This window comes from Trichechus manatus, unplaced genomic scaffold (genome assembly GCF_000243295.1).
Source record: "Trichechus manatus latirostris isolate Lorelei unplaced genomic scaffold, TriManLat1.0 scaffold00039, whole genome shotgun sequence".
Taxonomy (NCBI): domain Eukaryota; kingdom Metazoa; phylum Chordata; class Mammalia; order Sirenia; family Trichechidae; genus Trichechus; species Trichechus manatus.
Genome location: NW_004443975.1, coordinates 3,228,255 through 3,249,995, shown reverse-complemented (window position 1 = coordinate 3,249,995; position 21,741 = coordinate 3,228,255). Strand labels below are relative to the sequence as shown.

General features: G+C 38.5%; 1 protein-coding gene across 1 annotated transcript in view; it reads right to left on the bottom strand.

Moving 5' to 3' along the window:
* The window catches only part of WDR64 (WD repeat domain 64), a 156,098-nt gene that overhangs the window by 9,554 nt on the left and 124,803 nt on the right, over positions 1–21,741 (bottom strand). The window contains exons 18-24 of the mRNA XM_004375854.2: positions 21,466–21,636; positions 15,221–15,326; positions 12,422–12,480; positions 8,690–8,799; positions 4,767–4,955; positions 2,101–2,206; positions 1,418–1,436 (exon numbers count right to left, since the gene is read on the bottom strand). Of these exons, the coding sequence (XP_004375911.1) occupies positions 1,418–1,436; positions 2,101–2,206; positions 4,767–4,955; positions 8,690–8,799; positions 12,422–12,480; positions 15,221–15,326; positions 21,466–21,636 (760 nt within the window). The remainder of the gene's footprint in view (positions 1–1,417; positions 1,437–2,100; positions 2,207–4,766; positions 4,956–8,689; positions 8,800–12,421; positions 12,481–15,220; positions 15,327–21,465; positions 21,637–21,741) is intronic.

Sequence of the window (21,741 nt, the reverse complement as noted above, 5' to 3'; positions counted from 1 at the left end):
GCCTACACAAATCATGGCCTCATCTATCCTGAAACCAGAAGAACTAGATGGTGCCTGGCTACCACTACCAACTGTTCTGACAGTGGACCCAATAGATGATACTGGATAGAATGGGAGAAAAATGTAGAACAAAAGTCGAATTCTTAAAAAAGGCTAGACTTACTGGACTGGTAGAGACTAGAGGAACCCCCGAGACTACTGCCCTGAAATAACCTTTAAACTTGGGGCTGAAACCATTCCTGGAGGTCACCTTACAGCTAAATAACATTATTGGCCCATAAAATAAACAATATTTCCTTCGAGTATTGTGCTTCTTTAAAAAATAACCTGTATGAGACTAAATGGTCAACATTTACCTTAAAGCAAAGATGAGAAGGTAAGGTGGTGGTGGTGGTTGGAGGGGGGGACGAGGAAGCTAGACTAATGGAAACAGAACAAACAGAATGGAAATAATAAGAATGCTGACACATTGTGAAAAATGTAACCAATGTCACTGAACAATATGTCTAGAAATTATCAAATGGGAACCTAATCTGCTGTGTAAACTTTTACTAAAAACATAATAAAAATATTACAAAAAAGAAGAAAACATTAAATAGATAAGAAAAGATTTACAAAATATGTATACTGTAAAAGAATAAGGATATAATGAACATTCAGAAACCCACTGTCCTGTTTTGAAAACAGGGAACAATACCCCTCACCTTGACGCTCTCAGTGTGTCTCAGTCCCTTCCATCTCCTCTCAGACTTAACCACTATCCTGAATTTTGTGTTTATAATTCTCTTCCCTTTATTTATATAACATTCCTTATATGTTTTTTGCCTTAACAATATTTTGTTTAGTTTTGCCTATTCTTGTCTTGACCTTTATATAAATGAAATCATTACGTGTGTGCTTTCTTGCAAAGCTTTTCTCATTCAATAGAATTCATTTATTTTCACTGCTCTATAGTATCCTGTGGTGTTACTGATTTGCATTTCCTTGATTACTGATGAGGCTGAACATCTTTTTATGGGTTTATTGGCAATTTTTTTTCTTTTGTGAAGTATCTATTCAAGTTTTTGACCATTTTTTAATTGAATTGTCTATTTTTCTTATTGATTTTTAGAAGTTATTGACATGTATGTATTCAGGATCCTTTGTCAGTTGTATGTGTTACAAGGTAGCGTGGACTTGGATAGATGGAGATGGGTTATGGATATGGCTAGGTATCCCAGGTAAACTGAATAGCACAAATCAAAATCATAGGGGCAGAATACTAGCGGAATGCTCAGGTAGACAACAAGAAGTCTGTAGTCTGTTTAGTAGAGAGTAGGGTAACTGCAGATTAGTAATGGGGGATAAGTTCAGCGAGGTATCTCTGGTTTATTTTGTGGAGGATCTTGAGGAAATTAATTTTGATTAATGTCAGAACTTAGCCTAAAGGCTCGTATCTGGTTTCTAAAAGTGTTAAAAATGGAAGTAGAATGAATAACCATATACTTTTTTTCTCTTAATTTTGCACTAAAGAAAAGTGTGTCTATCCGTGATAGGGACGATAATGGCCCCCAAAGATGTTCACATCCTAATCCCTGAAATCTGTGAATATGTTACCTCCCTCGGCAAAAGGGACTTTGCAGATGTGATTAAGATTAAAGACTTTGAGATGGGGAGACTAGCCTGGATTATCCAGGTGAACCCAACCTAATCATATGACTCCTTAATGGTGGAGAATCTTTCCCAGCTGGGTTAGAGGGAGTTATAACAATGGAAGAAGGGTCAGAAAGATGCAACATTGCTGGCTTTGAAGATGGAAGAAAGAGACCATAAGCCAAGCAATGTGAGTGGCCTCTAGAAGCTGGAAAAGGCAGGGAAACATATTCTCCCTTAAAGTCTCCAGAAAGGAACACAACAATGCTGACACTTTGATTTTAGCCCCATGAGACCCTTGTTGAACTTCTGACCTACAGAGCTGTAAGATAATTAACTTATATTATTTCAGGTGCCAAGTGTGTGGTAATTTGTTAGAACGGCAGTAGAGAACAAATACTCAGTATTACTGGACATACTTGAATTCAGGAAAGCAAAAGCAAAGGGTTTTTCATTTGTTTAAGATACCTTGGGTGAGGAAAGAGACTCGAAAAACTTAAAATTCTGTTCCACTTCAAAGGGTTTGGGAGGTGTACGCTTGAAAAGCAAAGACATTGAGCTCATTTTTCTCCATCTGCATATAAAGATATAAGAAAAATATTATGTATCTACTTGTCCTTCCTTTTCTGGTTCTCAAATTCCCTGATTCCCGTGGCATCAAGCCCCAAGCATGCTATCTCTGCCCTTAATTCTTATTCCACCTGGCTTCTCACATTTTCCTTGAAGAAACCAAAGAGAATTCTAGTAAGCCTAAACATTCCCTGTAGTTAAATTCATCAATAGCCATTGGAAGAAAACTGTGTAGTAGGGATGGAGAAACATGTATTACAAAACCAATATTTGCCTTTCATGTGACTCAGGGCAGCTTCCCCTATTGTTAAAATCTACTTATGTCCATATTTAGGAAATCATAACTAAGCATTAAAAATGTTTTTTAAAGACAATAAGTTAAAGCGTTCTAAGATAAGTCATCCTATAGAAGGCTGTCTCACTACAGACAAGTCATAATTACTTACTAATAACAAGTAATTGCTCTGAATACATATCCTAAACACAAATCCTACATTCAAGCTATACCAAACATGTCATACTGTTTCTTACTTCTGAATCTACCATTTACATCTATTTCCTCTTCTTGCAATATTCTCCATTAATAATTCTTTTATTCATTTCATAAATATCCTTGAGTGCCTACTGTGTGCAAGGCACTGTGCTGAGAACTGAGGATACAGATATATATATATAAGACATGGTCCCGGTCCTCAAGAAACTCACAGTGTAGTGAAGAAGGCACGTTAACAAATACTAAGATATATGGATGTTCAAGGCTCAGCAATTACCCAAAGGTGGAATTGATCAACTTGCTTGGTGAACTTTACCACATCTTGATGAGACTTGGCTCTACTATACCACCTCCTACCTTTTATCCAGTTCTCTTCTCCATTGCTCCTTACTGTTCAACCAAGGCAAGCTGAGAAGACTCCAGCGGGGTTTTGGCAGTCCCCTGGAACCTTTCTTGATTGTTTACAAATTGTTCTTCTTTGATCCTAATTCTGTGTAGCTTCAGACTTTTGGCCTCAATTCCTGTCTATAACCCTTCTACCATCCTTTGGATTAGATGATGGCATTAAGTCTCCCCAACTTTGGCTCAGTCATAGATTTCCCAAAAGGAAATCTTAGACATCTCCCTCTGATTCTTCTCACTTTGGGCTTACCTTAGTCAGCTTCTTAATACCTAACCCCTAATTCTGGTCTGCTGAATATCATTAGCCTAGGCAGGTCTGGTCCCCTGAGGCTAGAGATTTAGACATCTACCACCTAGGACTGAGCTTTGCTGATATTGAAAGCTTAGATGAGTACCAATCTCTTCCATTATGACAAAGGCTCAGCCATAACCCAAACCAGGACTGAACTTTGCAAAAGCACAAAATAGCTTTTCACCAACATTCTGCTCTCCATTAAATAGCTATCTATTCACCCCTAAGCCCTTATGCATGGTCAGGTCTCCCCCCTAAACAAGCAAACCCACAAAACAAACTATCTTTTCTCCAATCCTAGGAATGTCTGTTTTCCTTAAAAAGTAATCTGTACTGTCTTCACCTCATTATCTCCTATTTCTTTCTTAGCCATTGTGATGTGATTTTTTTACCCATTACTCCATTGAAATTACCTTCTCTAGTGTCATCAATGACTTTTCAGATGACAAATGTGCCAAGTCCAATGTTTACTTTTCTATTATCATATCTGACCTCTCTGCCATGTTCTACAAAATGTGTCCTCTCTACCACTCTACTTGCAACTTTCTCCTCCCTTGATTGACATCATACCACTCTTTTATGGCTTCCTTTCAACAACCTGGCTCTTCCTTCTCAACATTTTTCACTGATTTCTCTTCCTCAACCTGATCTTTAAAGGATATTGCTTCTTGACATCCTCTTTAGTCTTCTGCTTTTCTCACTTTATGCACATGATCTGACTGACTTATCTACAGTGAAAATACTACTATGCTGATGACTCCAAGATCTTTATCTATGGCCCTGACCTCTTGTCAGAGTTTCCGACAGGAAATGTCAGTGTTCATTAAATACCTTTACTTGGATGTTTCACAAAAACCTCAGACTCAAACCCGTCCAAAACTAAACTTACTATCTTTTTCTTCAGACCTGCTTTTCTTCTTGTGTATCCTATCATAGGGAATCCTATAAAGTTTAAAATTCTTTTGTTGGTGCATAAAAATCCCATTGTGATTTGACTCCTTTAGAATTTTCTTGCTTTATCTCCTATCATATCCTCTCTACTTACCCCTGGACCCCAAGACTCAAAATACTATATCATATATTCAGTGTTTCATATGTTCACAGTCTTTGCTGAGGCAATTGCCTCTTTGGTCGTTTTTGTTTGGCTAAATATTATTCCCCCTTCTGTGATTATCTAAAGAATTAAATGTTTCCAGCAGCATTACTGTACTGAATGATAGTCTTTTGTTTACATATTTCTCCCTTCCAATAGACTTAAAAATTATTGAAAAGTTCTGGGTTTTTCCCCCTTTGGATTTTCCATGCCCAGCACAGTGTCGCAGTATCAATATAGTTTAATTTTTGCCTTCCCATCTAAATAAAAGCTAATGGTCTTACTTTTTCCGGTCAAATATCAGAGGATATTCATATTTTTGCTTCTTCTCTGTGAACTTACTTTCTTCTTTTATTTCTATGGGATATTCATTAACATCACAAGGTAAAATGAAATCAATTGCCTCTGATAATTCAAAGATCCTTCGCTGTCCAAAATATCCACAGTAATGACCATTGACGGCCTGCCAGACCCTAAGGGAAGGCAAAGGTAGGGAGAAGAAAGTAGTTGGGGAATTCAGTGAAAGTTATTCTGTTCATTGGGTCACTTTATATAGATTTTCATTGGTCCACCAGGGGTTTCAAACATGAGTCCAGGACTCTTCCTATCAAATACTGTATAGATCTAGTCATACTGGAGCCCTGGTGGTGTAGTGATTAAGAGCTTGGCTGCTAACCAAAAGGTTGGCAGTTCAAATCCACCAGCCGCTGCTTGAAAACCCTATGGGGCAGTTCTACTTTTTTCTATAAGGTCGCTATGAGTCAGAACCGACTTGAGGGCACCTAACAACAACAGTCATACAGTAAATGTTTTTATAAATTAGAGCTCTAGTCCAAAACAATTTGGGGAAATGTCAATGTTTGAATTTGGACTTATAATACCCATTTATCAAAACGAGAAAACGGGACATATTTTTCCTAAAATAACACTGCCCATTCAAGCTAATCAGAACCCACATTGACAGTGTATTAGTTGAATTAGGTGTTAGAATGGGCTACGTCTCAGCTGTACCAGCATCAGCAGAACTTGTAGGAGGAGACACCTAGTGATGCTTTTACTGTTATTATAGCCCTCCTGACCTCCATCCACAAGTCCTACTATTGTGGAAACACCATCCAAATTTTTACCGTTGAGTTCTGAAATAGAATGGCAAAATACTGCATATCCGTATGTGTTATTTCAACATTAAGTTGCTCCAAGAGGTCCTTCTAAAGAGCCCACATGGTTTAAAGCAATAGTGTATCATTAGCAGAAGTCTAAGCCCTATGTCTTATGGAAAGATAAAATAGTATTTGGGATCTTCCTTTTATTTCTTAATTTCAACCTCAGGGTAGCAAATGATGCAATGACACAGGAGAGGAAAACAAGCTAAAGGAACTAGGAGCAGATTCCATGAAGTCCAAGTAGTGTCCCAGCTCCAAGAGGTAGATTATGAGATATCCAATTGGGATTTCTCACACCTGACAGTGTCCTGTGAAATTAACATGACATCTTATATCCCTAACATATTTGATTTCCCTAAACCAAACCAAACCCAACCCATTGCCATCGAGTCAATTCTACTCATAGCAACCCTGTAGGGCAGAATAGAACTGCCCCATAGGGTTTCTAAGGAGTGGCTGGTGGATTCAAACTGCAGACCTCTTGGTTAGCAGCCTGAGCTCTTAACCACTGTGCCCTAGCACCACATAAATGTCATGGCCTTGCCAGACAGAGTCTTTACCGAAGTGAGATGGACCAGCCCTTTAAACATTACAGATTCCAAAAGTTAGAAGGGTGAGGGACTAACTTAAAACAATTCTAAATGCATTTAGCTTCAGACCAGGACTGAAGAAACCTCTAGTCTCCTTGTTTCGTGGTGTTTCCTGCTCCATGTGGAGCTCTCCCTGATGACTTACCCTGCCTTTCAGCCTCATTTCCTGTTCCTCACATTTGGATCCTTAGCCACCCTGAATCTCACTTTGCTTCCCTGAGATTTTGTCTTCAGAGTGACCTATCCTTTGCCACAGAGCTAAACCTTAATTAGCTGAAGGATGTTGCTTAGTTGTGAATAGAGCTCTATTCTGAGACAGCTATTAACAGAGGTAGGCTCTTTGAACTGAGTATCCATGGAGATCTTCACTGGCAGGAATCGTAATTTCTCCATGCCAACGATAACTGGTTTGAGCAGGAAACGCTTAAAACAACAAAGGTGCTGGCACACATGGTGTGTGTGTGTGTGTGTTGTTCCCCAATTAACACTTCTGCCATCAGGAAGGTGAAAATAAGCTGAAGCAGAGACCCAAGGGACCAAATTGTGAATCTTTTTAACGATGAAATTTTATGTTCTTAACCTTTCTACAGATAAAACAACCAGATCTTGTTTCTGAGAGAGAAAGTAGCTCTAACTATTCCCCTGCTAATAGGACCTTACCCCACAGACTCACCTTGAATTCAACGTTCCTAAAAGTGCTCTCCCATTCTTCCACATTCTGAAATTTCTCCTCTTTTAGTGCTTTCTACCTTAATGGATGACACCAACTTTCACCTAGTTGTATATGCCAGAAATCTGGGTGGCAGTCTTGACATCCTTTATCACTTATCTCCCCTTTCCAGTTAACGTTCACATCTTATTGATTTTACTGCCTAGTTAGCTCTCAAGTCCAAACCACCTATTTTCATCACTGTTGTCTCTACCTAGTCTGAGCCACTGTATTCAAAGACTTCTAGCTGGTTTTCCTGCTTCCACTTTTGCTGCTCTGTGATCCATTCCCCCACACATTCTCTTCAAGATGTAAATCAGATCATGTAACTCCCTGCTTAAAATCTTTCCTATTTCTTACAAGATAAAGACTCACATCCTTAACAATGCCTACTAGTCGCGGCATGACCCGGCCCCTGCCTAACTTACTAGCCTCAAGCTTACGCAGCTAATTAATTACTAGAGCCAATATTAGAACCAGGGACTGTTGTATTCTAGTCCAGTGTCTTTTATGCAATATAAAATACTGCTTTCTTTTCAATTTCATTATGTTTAAACTGTCAAATATACTTTGAAGCCTCTCTACTTCTCTTGATCTTACCTGACTTCATTCTTTTAAGAGGATAATTCATTACTATAATTTTAGGACATTTTAATATGCAGTAATTTTTTTTCCTCAGGAAATGTCATGACATTTCCTTTCCTTACTCTCTCTGTATGTGTGAGTTTTTTGTATTTTGTATATATGTGTTTATCATTAATTAAAAACAAGTAGGACTTGTAAAATCAATCACATTGCCAATGAAATAATTATGTTATGGATTGAATTGTATCCTCCCAAAATGTGTGTCAACTTGGCTAGGCCATGATTCCCAGTATTGTGTGATTGTCCACAATTTTGTCATCTGATGTAATTTTCCTATGTGTTGTAAATCCTGTCTCTATGATGATGAGGCAGGATCCGGGCAGTTATGTTAATGAGGCAGGGCTCAATCTGCAAGATTAGATTGTATCTTGAGTCAATCTCTTTTGAGATATAAAAGAAAGAAGCAAGCAGAGAGAAAGGGGATCGCATGACACCAAGAAGAAGAAGAACCAGGAGAGCAGTGCGTCCTTTGGACCTGGGATCCTTGTACTGAGAAGCATCTAGACTGGGGGAAGATTGATGACAAGAACTTTCCCCCAGAGCCGACAGAGAGAGAGAGCCTTCCCCTGGAACTGGCACCCTGAATTCAGACTTCTAGCCTCCTAGACTGTGAGAGAATAAATTTCTGTTTGTTAAAGCCATCCACTTGTGGTATTTCTGTTACAGCAGCACTGGAGAACCAAGACAAATTAGCTCAGTTTTACTTTTCTCAGGATTACTTGTTCTTTTCTGTGACTTTTCCACAACTTCTTACCCCATATCTCCTTCTGTGGCCTTCCCTGGATTTGGGTCTATGTCTCTGAGCTCACTCTCTTTTTTAATTTTTAAAAATAATTATACAAAAACCACTTTTCTTAAAAGCATTCATTATACTTTCTAACACAGATGAGGGTGAATATTAGGTGCCACCTTTGGGCATGGAAGAGAATTCCAAATCTATGGCTATATTCTCAAAGCCCTTTTGAGCCACCACCTACCCCCCTCAGTTTTTTCTTAAAATCAGCTTACCAAGATTGCATTCAGGCTGCATACCTAAACTTTAGCTAAAATCCTTTACCTCTCATACTCAAACCCTGCGTTCACAGGATGAAGGTTCATACCTTACTGAGCCATCGATGGAGGCAGTAAGCACCACTTGTTTGTCTTCTACGTAGACTAGTTGAACAATTTCTAAAGCATGAGCACGCCAGGAAAGCAGCTGCTTGAATTTCTAAATAACAACAATAAAGCATATCCCTTGGAATAAGTATGTACTAATCAAAATTCAATCTTGAGCAAAATTATCATTATAGAGCCAAACTCAGAGTGCATGGTGTAGCCATCTGCACCAGATCAGTAAGTTTGATTAAGTCCCTACCCTCGATCAGCTCTCATCTTGCTTTTTTAGTTATCTAAAATTCCATTTTTAGAGATTTATTAATCTATACATATCCATGGGAGAGGAAATATCTATGTCTTTAGCAACTTATCATTTAATTGACAACTATTAATTCATTTAGTTGAGGGTTAATTGATGGCTAGATGAGAGAGAAGCCACAAGAGAAGGGTTGTCATGAGACTGAGTGTGAAATCATCAGGCATGGGAGGAAGAAGAGCTGAAAGACAAAGGCCAGAAGGGAGGTTGGCAAGAAGACTTTTCCTGTTTTCCATGTTATCCAGAGATAGCCCTGGCTTTTTTTTTTGTGGGAGGGAGGGAGGCAAGTTTCCATGAGAAGCTATATACCACAAGGAATTAGAAGAAATGGGCCCAGCTCATTCTTTTTCAAAGGCATCAAGAGTCTTGACTGGTATGTTCCTTCAAGATGTGGTTTATCCTTAAAATAACTGGGCCTCAGAAGACATTTCTAAATTGTGTGGACAAGAGGGGTCCACTGGGGAGCTTCTTTTGTTGTAACATCCCCCGAGAGTATGTTCCTTCTCCATCATGGATGACCCCAGACTCAGGCTTTAGTTCTTTCTGCGTCATTTACCTAGGAGCATTTACGTGGCTAGAGTTCTGGCAGCTGGGAGTTCTCCCATGAATCTTCTATTCATTTAGACTTTAACAAAAGTTAGACATAATTCCGCCTAAATTTCTTAGCCTTCTGACTCAATTCCCTCTAGTTGTTCTTAGAAAGCCGTGTAACAGTATCTTTTGCAATCTCCTTAATGAAAGTCCCAGGGTATACAATCTATTTGTGCTTGGCTGGTAACCAAAAGGTTGGCAGTTCAAATCCACCCAGCAGCACCACAGAATAAAAGTCCTGGTGATCTACTTCCTTAAAGATTACAGCCAAGAAAACCCTATGGAGTAGTTCTACTCTGTAACCCGTGGGGTTGCCATGAGTCAGAATTGACTCGATGACAAAGGACAACAATAACAACAACTTTTTATTGTCTCAAAGCTACTCAAGAACATCTGGTCATCCAAAAATGAATACCATATGTTTACGCAAGTAACGTGCGCCTTCTACCTTTGTTTGCCAACTGCACCTTCCCCCCATGAAGTATTTTTGTAAGTGCATTATGCTGATTTTTTTACAGCAACATGTAAAAAAAATGGTGCGTATGAAAATATCTCATGGGGGGAGGGCACAGTTGGCAAACAAATGTAGAAGGCACATGTTATCTGTGTAAAAATAGAGTACATACAAGGTTTCTTTCTCTGCTTTGCAATAGGATTCTCTAAGGCCAGTGTTTCTCAAACATAGACCATATCTATAGTAAGAAATATATTTTATTTCATGACTTAGTAGACCCATACACACATCTGCACATGTATCTGAAACAAGTTCTACAAAAGAATACTTCACCTTACTATGTGCAATGCACACTGACATTTTCTACCATCCTATTCCATTCCATTCTTACAAAAATACTGGTTGCCACTCATTAAATTTATTTCATGATCCCCTAGTAGATTAAAATTCCCAACTTAGAAAACATTGTTCTTAGACTGTCTTTTCTGCATGCATGTATGTAATCATATATGTGATTTCTCTTTCTGCGGGGAGGTTTTGATGGTCCTATCTCTCAGATTATCTGTCATGGAGCTTTTTAAAACAGTAATGTGAGAGGGCCAGCCTAACCTCTGACTGACTTGTTAGGCTTTCATTGCAGTTGTAATATATAACTGGATCTGATTTAATCTGTGTCATGTGTTGTTACCCATTATCTCTTGCTGTCAAGTTGATTCTGACTCATATCGATCCTATAGGATAGAGTAGAACTGCACCATAGGGTTTCCAAGGCTGTAATCTTTATGGAAGCAGACTGCCACATCTTTCTCCTGCAGAGAGGCTGGTGGGTTCAACTTTTTGATTAGCAGCTGAACACTTAAACACTGTGCCACCAGAGGCATTTTGTAACCAGAATCTGTGGTATATTTATAAATAGGCAGCCATGAACAAACTGGATAATCATGTTGTCCTAGTATAGAAAAGGTTGAAATGAGGTTGAATATGGGAGAATTTAAAATAAGTTATTAAAAGATTAGTGTTTTTAAAATGGTGAAAATGATTTAAAATAAACTCCACAACTTAATTCAATATTTTAAAAATAACTTTGTCTGTTTTAAAGATTTCTCTGAATTTTGAAAGGTCTTGGTTACCAGGTTTATAGAAAGTCTACTTGCAAAAACATAGGCTTTGAATCATAGTTTTATCTGTCAAAATTAATAATAGAATATTGATAAACATCACTGATGGGCAAGAACAATTAGGTAACCATCCATCTATACATGGACTAAGTATATGATTAACTTTTTGTTGTTGTCCAGCTCCCAGCATGCCTTGATTACAGGCCATTTATAGTTATTTTTAAATGAAGCTTTGTGCTTCCCAAGTTGTTTGAACTCAACTGTTTTCCATTTGATACCAGGAAGTGTGATGTATGGAAAGAGCACTGGATTAGAGAACAAGAACACTGTGCTGACCCTGACTTCATGATTGACTCTTTGTGATCCTAGGCAAGCCACTTCCCGTTTTCCCGTCTGCAAACTGGAGATAATTTATGACTACCTGACCCTTATAAATACTCTAACCAGGTCTTTGAAACAAAAAAGAAAAGTCCATGGATCAAATGAAACAATAACCATTCTAAGACACCCTGCAAGGATTCCCATCTTAATCTACATATTCATATGTTAGTACCTATGATCCAAAAATAAAATATTACTATATAAAGTAACATTAAGCTTTTGGATTTGAAGGATTAATTTAAAGGGTAATAAGCCTATTTAAAGTAGTCCTTCCTTGCTACAGTCTTTAACTGTTGTTGTGTGTTTATGTATAATATATGTGTAGATACACTTGTATATCCACATACACATAAGTGCATATTTAAATGGTTACAAAATGAAGATGATTACATTTACATTGTGTTAACACTGAAAACAGAATAAAATGTGCTTGCATTATAAGGATAGTTTGGACTAGATTGAAGAAGACTTTCTTGAAAGTAGTAACGGTTGACTACTGGGTTAGACTTGCAAGGGAAGGTTATGCAATCTCCTTCTATGATGATGTATAAGATAAAGACACTGGAGAACTATATGACCTCTGAACCTTTTTAAGCTCTAGATTTCTCCCTAGATTCTCACAGATAATTCAAAACATGAAGAAGATGCAAAGTGCCCAGTGGCTGGCTCACTCACTCTCTCACTCACTCACCCTCCTTTTTTCACCAGCAGAACACTGTTATTTGCCATACAGCTGAAGTTTCACTAGCATTATACCTGCCTTGAGAGTGGGAAGTCTTGTCTATCTTTCTATCTTTTGTGGTGTCTAGCACAGAGAAATGTTCAATAAGCATGTGCTGAGCCATTAATTAAAGTGGAAAACTAATGTTCTTACCTTTTCATCATGAGGTGGATCCAGGAAGGAACTGATACTGCAAAGGATAACGTGTCCTTCTGTATAAAATTTAAACATTTAACAACTTGGAACCTTTAATTAGACTTCCCGTTATCTAAATAAATACTACCCAGCTGCCAAGTAGTTTTGATTCAGGCATTTAAAATGGTAAATAAAATAGACTATGAGGAACCAGAAATGAAAGAAGAAAGTTCATATCAACTTCTTTGTGTAGCAATTCTTTTTTATTTCAGGCTTAATAAGCCATAATGAGGTTGCTTTATCCACTAACAGTCAAGTTTCTTCTACAGATCAGGCTAGATGAAAACAGAAATGCACAGACCACTACCAAATGGAGTCCAAAAAGTTACAGAGATATTCATCCTACAATCCAAATGACTCTTACAAAAACAAACCCATTGCCATCAAGTTGATTCCAACTCATAGTAACCCTATAGGACAGAGTAGAACTGCCTCATAGGGTTTCCAAAGAGTGGCTAGTGGATTTGAACTGTTGACCTTTTGGCTAGCAGCCAAGCTCTTTAACCACTATGCCATGAGGGCTCTTATGAAAACTAGATGTAAAAAAAAGCAACAACTAATGGTGTCTGAAGTTGTTTTAAAATAGAGACCGGATGGTCTCGCAGAAGTTCTTTTAACATCTGTTGAGGTAGAGACAAAAGGAAGCCTACAGCCAGAATCTAGGAGGACCAAACCAAAGAACCAAACTCACTGCTGTCAAGTCAATTCTGACTCATAGCAACCCTCTAGGACAGAGCTGAACTGCCCCGTAGGGTTTCCTAGGCTGTAATCTTTATGGGAGCAGACTGCCACATCTTTCTCTCATAGAGAGGCTGGTGGGTTCCAACCACCAACCTTTCAGTTAGCAGCTGAGCACTTAACCACTGAGCCATGAGGGCTCTCCTTTAATTATAATGTGGACAAGGCTGGATTGAATTCCAAGCCCTCCCTCCGTCTATTTTTCCAGATGACGAGCAAAAACTACAAATCTCAAGAAGTAGATGGATTACGTGGTACTAAAACATTCTGGGCAGAGAACAGGAATCACCTGGGAAAGAGAGGAATCAGCCTAAGAAAGGTGCATTCTGAGACTTCTATAGATAATTTCAAACTTGTAGTTCTATGTATTTTCTGAGGAAAGGCTTACCATATAGTAGGCAAAGTTAATGCAAAAACATGCAGGCTATTTAAAACAGGAACATTTGCCTGATCTCAGATTTCTCTAGTATTCTGCTGTAAACGGACATAATCTATAGAAATTACAGAAACTGACATGAATAAAAATGAGTCAAGAACAAGAAAATTAAAGTATTACGGGACTGGTATCAACACTGAAACCAGGTAAAATGAAGATAAATTTAAATAAACGTAAATCTACTGATAATACTTAATGTAAATATAAACAATTATTTTCAATAATGTCCAGAAGACCAAAATAATTGATGGTACAAATGATTTGTTGTGACTTTTGTAGAATAAATTTGAAATGAGGAAAATGTTCTGGAAAGAGAAGATGTAAAATGTAAAACCTTAAGGTAATAGCATTGTGGATGCAAATCTGAATATTACATTATCAAACAGCAGTAAGTCAAGGAGTGAGTGTTGAGAAAGGAGAAAGGTAAAGTCAGCTAAGCCTTCTTAACTGAAAAGATGCTGTTTCACTTTAAATTCTAAGAAATTAATTAATGCTTTCAAAATACTTAAAGGTAAACTCTAGTAAAATGAAAAACTCTACTTACGCATGTGTGTGTACGCACACGCACACACATATAATCTTTCAAAGAATAAGAGGATAAAAACAAAGAAAATTTAGGCCTTAATTCAAAAGATAAAAGAAAGGATATAGAAAGGAAGCATTAAAAAACAAACAAACAAACAAAAAAAAAACAAGAATAGTATTAAAGAATTAAGACACAACTAGTTGGAATCAACTTGACGGCAACAGGTTTGGTTTTGGTTTGGAACTAGCTGAAAGGTTGTTGGTTTGAACCCACCCAAGGGGCCTTGGAAAACAGGCCTGGTAATCTGCTTCTGAAAGGTCACAGCCTTGAAAACCCTATGGAGCAGTTCTACTCTGCGAATGTGAGGTCATCATGAATTGGAATTGACTCGACGGCAACCAACAACCACAACACGATAGTTATAACAATAAATATTAAAGAAAGTCCCTGGAAGGAGCCCTGGTGGTGCACTGGTTAAGCGCTTGGCTGCTAACCAAAAGGTTGATGGTTCGAACTCACCAGCTGCTGTGTAGGAGGAAGATGTGGCGGTCTGCTTCTGTAAAGATTATAGCCTAGGAAGCCCTATGGGGTAGTTCTACTCTGTCCCATTGGCTGGCTGTGAGTAGGAATCGACTTGGCCACAGTGAGCCTTGGTTTACTGAGAACAAATAACCCATTTTCCTCTCTAATTCATGTCACTGCTACCTTTAATAATAAAGATTAATGCAACATAACCCTTTCAAGATTAAAAATATTAAAAACTTTTCATTCTTCTCCATCAGGTAGGGTAAGGGGATGGGTAGTAATATACTCAATTAAACATGGGAGAGATAGAATGCCTTCTCTAAGGAAAGAGCTAAGAATGAAATAGGAAATGAAATAGATTTATTCTTCTGTTTGTTCAGCAAGCTATCCGTCACACTCTATCTTTCATGCTTGAGTTTGCCTCTTACTCTGTCTTTTGTTTCAATAAATGTCATGTATTTCTCCTATAATCATTTTTTACATCGTGTAAGTTAAGATATCTGTGACTGAATTCATAAGACTAATGACTTACCAACATTTCCAGCCAATAGTATCCTAGTACATGAATCTGTATACAGCGATGTCAGAGAAATGGCAGAACGTTTTGTGAAAGGCAGCATATCTTTCAGGAGTCTCCCCTGAATAAAGAATAATGTAAATAAGTTTTTTTAAGATAATAAATTGTACAGAATCTTAAAACTGAAGATGTTTCTCTATAAATACATTTGAAGAATTATCTCTAATATGGAAACATGATTCTCTTCCTTGTAATAAAAATAATTGGAAACTATCTGTAGGGATTTATCACCCTGAGATTTTCATAAAGGTATAAACTCTGTTGCCATTGAGTCAATTCCAGCTCATGGTGACCCCATGTGTTATAGAGTAGAACTGCTCTATAAAGTTTTCTTGGCTGTAATCTTTACAGAAGCAGGTCATCAGGTCTTTCTTCTGTGGTGCTGCTGGGGAGGGAAGTTCAAACTGCCAACCTTTAGGTTAGTAGCCAAGAGCCAATGGTTTGCGCCACCCAGGGACCTATTCATCAAGGTATAGACAACTATTAATTATAAGCATCTAGACTCTGATTATTAGCAATGATCTCCATACTTAATGATTGTGTACTTCCCATGACCCCATTCAGGCGAATTCTTCAGACCTCATTTCCCATCACATATTCCCCTTTTAAACAAGTATTGTTTTCAGGTTTAAGTATATCTCAATCGATTTAAATAGAAATATTATATATGTCTTTTCATTAATATCTATTTTTTAATATTGTGCAAGATAAAGGATTGTAAAAGATTCAAATTCAGCAGATTTTTTTCAGCACTTAGTATAAGCCAAGCACTAGGAAGAATGTTCACATATATTATCTCACTTAGAGAATAAACATCAAAGCTTGAGAAGAACGTATTTGAACCTGCTGTGAGTTTCCTGGGACTTTATTTGGAAATTATATTTTCTCCTCTTAGTTCAATTACTCTTTAATTTTTCTGACGGGGGAAAAAAAAGGCATTGCTCCAATACCGAGACCATCTCAGGGAAAGGTGTTCTTACAGTATTTGAATTTTCAAACCAGGAGTTTCTAACTAATAAGCTAGGATCTACTGATAAACCTTGACGTTTTATCTGGCAGACAGCCTTGTTGTTGTTTCCCAATATGTGCCTTACAACACTGTTGCTCTTTTCTGGGTTTCCCTGCAGGAAGGAGTCTGATCCCAAGTGGTACCACCTCCCTGTCTCTCTAAGGTTTCTTGTCATCATCATCAGGTGTTTCAGTTACCTAGTGCTGCTGTAACAGAAATACCACAAGTGAAAGGCTTTAACAAACAGAAATTTAGGCTGAACTCAGGGTGCCAGCTCCACGGGAAGTCTTTCTCTTTCTGTTGGCTCTGGAGGAAGGCCTTTGTCATCAATCTTCCCTTGGGTCTAGGAGCTTCTCAGCACTGGGACCCCATGTCAAAAGGACACATTCCACTCCTAATTCTTTTTTCTTGGTAGTATGAGGCCCCTCTCCTCTCTGCTCGATTCTCTTTTGTATCTCAAAAGAGATTGACTCAAGATACAACCTAATCCTGTAGATTGAGTCCTGCCTCATTAATATAACTGCCTCTAATCCTGCCTCATAGAGGTTAGGATTTACAACTCATAGGGTAATGACATCAGAATACAAAATGGTAGACAACTACACAATACTGGGAATCATGGCCTAGCGAAATTGACACACATTTTTAGGGGACACAATTTAAACCATAAAATCAGGCTACTCAAGATCCTTCCTTTCATCACCTTCTGTTCTCCCAGTTCTAGCCTCTCCCATGTTCTACCCTAAATCCTTGAAAATTTTCTGGTAAATAAATGTTATTTTGTCTTTATAAAATATTTAAGATCAATCATTACAATATAATAACTTCCAATATGTTTGTGTCAATATAGTTTGGGTAACCATATATATCTAATAGTTTTGATAACCAAAAATGGTTTGGTTCACACTTTAGTTTCCTTATATTCTTTTAAATAGTATATCATTTGTATCCTTGAAATATCCAGTAACATATTTAGTGGCATGTACACATACCTCAATCTTAAGAAAAAGTAGAAAGGAGCTAAGATATTTTACCACCACCTGTCTGTCAGTTTGTCTCTGTGGTAGCTTGCATTTTGCTGGAAGCTATGCCACTGGTATTTCAAATACCAGCAGGGTCACCCATGGTGGACAGGTTTCAGTGGAGCTTTCAGATTAAGACAGACTAGGAAGAAAGGCTTAGTGATCTACTTCAGAAAATAAGCCAATGTACCATATTCTTAATGCAGATAACACACACCTTCTACGTTTGTTTGCCAACTGCGCCCTGCCCCCGCAAGGTATTTTCATAAATTCTGCTAGGCCAATTTTCTTTACATGTTGCTGTAAAAAAAATTAGCATAGCGCGCTTAGGAAAATACCTTGTGGGGGGAGGACACAGTTGGCAAACAAATGTAGAAGTGAATGTTATTTGTGTAAATATACAGTAAACCTCATTAATCACAACAGACTATTCATTGTCCAGCTTCCTTGTTTTGGACATGTCATTAGGAGGGATCAATCACTGTAGGAGGACATCATGTTTGGTGAAGTATAGGGCCAGCATGTACAAGGAGACCCTCAGTGAGATGGATTGGCACAATGGCGGCCAGTGATGTGAGGATGATGCTGGATTGGGCAATATTTATTCTGTCGTACATAAGGTTGCCATGAGTTGGAGTTGACTCGATGGCAGCTATCTATTTTATTATTTACACATACTGAAGCAATAACAGGAGATACTTATTTTTCTTGACTCATTTTAATCACACTTTCTTCTTTTAGTTCTTATTTTACTAATACAAATCTTTTGAATGGTGGAGGGGAGGAAGAATTGTGGGGCAAGATTAGGATTGAAGGTGGAGAGTGGAGATTGTAGAAAAACAAGCAGGAGAATCTCTGGACTCTATACAAGGGCTTCTTCACAATGGAGAAAGGCATTTCGTATATAAGATGAATGCTGCCTTGTTAAAATTGTATTTCAATTGTTATCTTTCATCTTCTTTATTTTATTTTATTTTTTTGGAGAGGGGTCCCAACTGACTGTGAGACTTGAGGTTACTGTTAGAAGAGTGGATTAAGAAAGGTCCAAAATTTTGCTGCCATAGACTTGCAGTTATGGAGCTCATTCATTCATTCAAATATGTATTGAGTGATTGCCATGTTCCCAGCATTGTTTTCAGTATTTTAGGGACTATAGAGAGATACACAAGATAGTCTAGGTCCCTGCTCTCATGATCCTTACTTTGCGGGGGAGGGGTGGGCAGAAATGTATGAAACAAATAAACTAGAAAACACAAAATGTCTGATAACTGCTATACAGTAAATCAAAACAGACTAATGTGATAGCACATGAGTAGTGACTACTCTTGTTTGAGGTGGTGACACTAAACTTTGTACCTGAATAACAAGAAGGAACCAGCCATGAGAAGATCTGGGGCAGAGCATTCTACCAGACTGAACAGGAGGTTAAAAGGTCCTGTGATGTAAATGACTTTGGTTGGTTGGTTTGTTGAGAAATCTAAAGGTGGCCAGTGTGGCTGGGATGTTGGGGCAAGGAGGAGAGTGGTAGAAAGTAAGGCCAAAGAGATGGGCATGGGCCAGGCTATGTAGGACTTTATAAGCCAGTACGAGGAGACTGGGTTTTATTCTCGGTGCAACGGGAAGATATAGGAGAGTTTTATGCAGGGGGAATATTATCATCTGATTTAATTTTAAGAAGATCACTATGGACTTCCATTGCCTGCAATATGGCAGAAAAGAATCCGTGAACAACCTTTGTGCTCAAAATGATTTTAAAAAAAAATCTTGGATAAAATATTTAAAAGATCTCTTAAATTAACTGCTGAGCTGGCAAAAAGTAAGGAATTCTCAAAGGCCAACTCTGAAGTGAAAGTGCCATCTAGAAAAGTGAGATAGCTCTCAGGCAAGCTTTGGCTTGAGGCAGCTACCAAACATTGGTGACACAGGACTTCCTTTCTGACAGACTCACAGAAGAAGGGGTCAGGAGATAAATGTGGTACCTGCCCAAGATAGGAAGTCTAATAGGAGACCACTGGATAAAACTGGTAACCAAGGGTGTAGGCTTTCAGGGTGATCGTGAACTAAACATCAACCCACTCTACAGAAGGGGATAGCAAAGAGCCTTGCCTTATCAACCTTGCAAAGAAAAGCTCCCATCCTTGGTAAGTACTTAAGTACTGTGTTGATGAATGTCACTGTGGTCGTATAATTATCCCAGCTTGCCCCAGCTAATGCTTGTTGTTGTTGTCCCGTTGTTCCAACTCCTAGGGACCCTATGTACCACAGAAGGAAACACTGCCTGGTCCTGCGCCATGCTCACAATCATTGTTATGCTTGAGCTCATTGTTGCAGCCACTGTGCCAATCCATCTCATTGAGCGTCTTCTTTTTCGCTGACCCTCTACTTTACCAAGCATGATGTCCTTCTTCAGGGACTGATCCCTTCTGACAACACGTCCAAAGTATGTAAGACGTAGTCTCGCCATTCTTGCTTCTAAGGAGCATTCTAGTTGTACTTCTTCCAAGACAGATTTGTTTGTTCTTTTGGCACTCCATGGCATGTTCAATATTCTTCGCCAACACCACAATTTAAAGGCATCAATTCTTCTTCAGTCTTCCTTATTCATTGTCCAGCTTTCGCATGCATATGATGCAGTTGAAAATACCATGGCTTGGGTTAGGCGCACCTTAGTCTTCAAGGTGACGTCTTTGCTTTTCAGCACTTTAAAGAGGTCTTTTGCAGCAGACTTGTCCAGTACAATGCGTCTTTTCATTTCTTGACTGCTGCTTCCATGGGTATTGATTGTGGATCCAAGTAAAATGAAATCCTTGACAACTTCAATCTTTTCTCCGTTTATCATGATGTTGCTTATTGGTTCAGTTGTGAGGATGTTTGTTTTCTTTATGTTGTGGTGTAATCCATACTAAAGACTGTGGTCTTTGATCTTCATCAGTAAGTGCTTCAAGTCCTCTTCACTTTCAGCAAGCAAAGTTGTGTCATCTGCATAATGCAGGTTGTTAATTTTTTTCAGCTACTGCTAGTCATAGAATATTCCTTAGTTCTTGAAAATTTTTACTATGCGGGCAATCTTAATTGATTTGAATCAGTCAGCAAATCCCTTGCATAGGAGCCGGGAAGCCCAGGTGGCACAGTGGTTAAGCACTCCATTGCTAACCAAAATGTTGGCAGTTGGAGCCCACCCAGCTGCTCTGAAGGAGAAAGGCCTGGTGATCTGCTCCCATAAAGATTACAACATAGAAAACTCTATGGGGCAGTTCTACATGGGGTTGCTATGAGTCGAAAATTGACTCTATGGCACCTAACAACAACTCTGCTAAATTGCCCTCCTCTGAGCTCCAACGTTAAGGCACCCTGATGGCCCAGTTTTAAGTGCTGGGCTGCTAACCGAAAGATCAATGGTTAGAACTCACCAGCGGCTCCAAGAGAGAAAAGACCTGATGATCTGCTCCCATGAGGATTACAGTCTAGGAAACCCTGTGGGGCAGTTGTTGTCTGCCGTATAGGGTCACTATGAGTCAGAATCAACTTAACGTCACACAACAACAACAAGCACAAGCAGCCACATCTTCTTTGTATTTTTATCCCGGGAATTACAGTGAGTGCATGGAAAATATAAACATTCAGTAAATGTTTATGGAGTAAAGTATTTACATGATTATATTTCTAATAGACTAGATTTGAAATAGGTAAGTTAGCAGTTTTTTTTTAAACTTTAGTTTTTTGATTTTTTTAATGTACTTTAGATGAAAGTTTACAGAGCAAACTAGCTTCTCATTAAACAATTAATACATATATTAACTTTGTGACATTGATTGCCAACCCCATGACATGTCAACACTCTCCCCTTCTCGACCTTAGGTTCCCCATGACCAGCTTTCCTGTCCCCTCCTGCCTTCTCATCTTTGCCCCTGGGCTGGCGTGCCCATTTAATCTCATTTTGTTTTACGGGATAAGTTAGCAGTTTTGTTGATTTGATCCCTAGAGTTACAAAACTGCCATGTAGGGTTTGAATAGCATTATCAGTGAGCAGGTTACAAATCCAGCAATTTGGATAGAAGGTTGAAAAATACTAAAATTGGAAGCCACATGGAAGAATGCTAAGGTTCATTTAACAGTCTGTTTTATCTTCTCCATTTTTTCCTCTTCTAAGCACATAGTGGGTCTGTTACCTCCAGAGTCCACAACCGAAGGTGCCCGTCCTCATGTGCAGTGACGAGGATAGGTGGTTGAGCTTCTGCTGAACTGGAGCCTCCGGATTGTTTTTGGTCTGCTGGCTGCTGCTCTCCCACCGTACCATCTGTGTTCTCACCTGTTGAAGAAATCAATGAACTACCGTGGTGCTTGCAACAGTTGGAATTCTGAATTTTATAGAACGTAAAAGAGGCAGCAGGTGGGAAAATAGCAAAATCAATACTTTCTTTTTCCTAGATTTTTTTTTTTTTTTA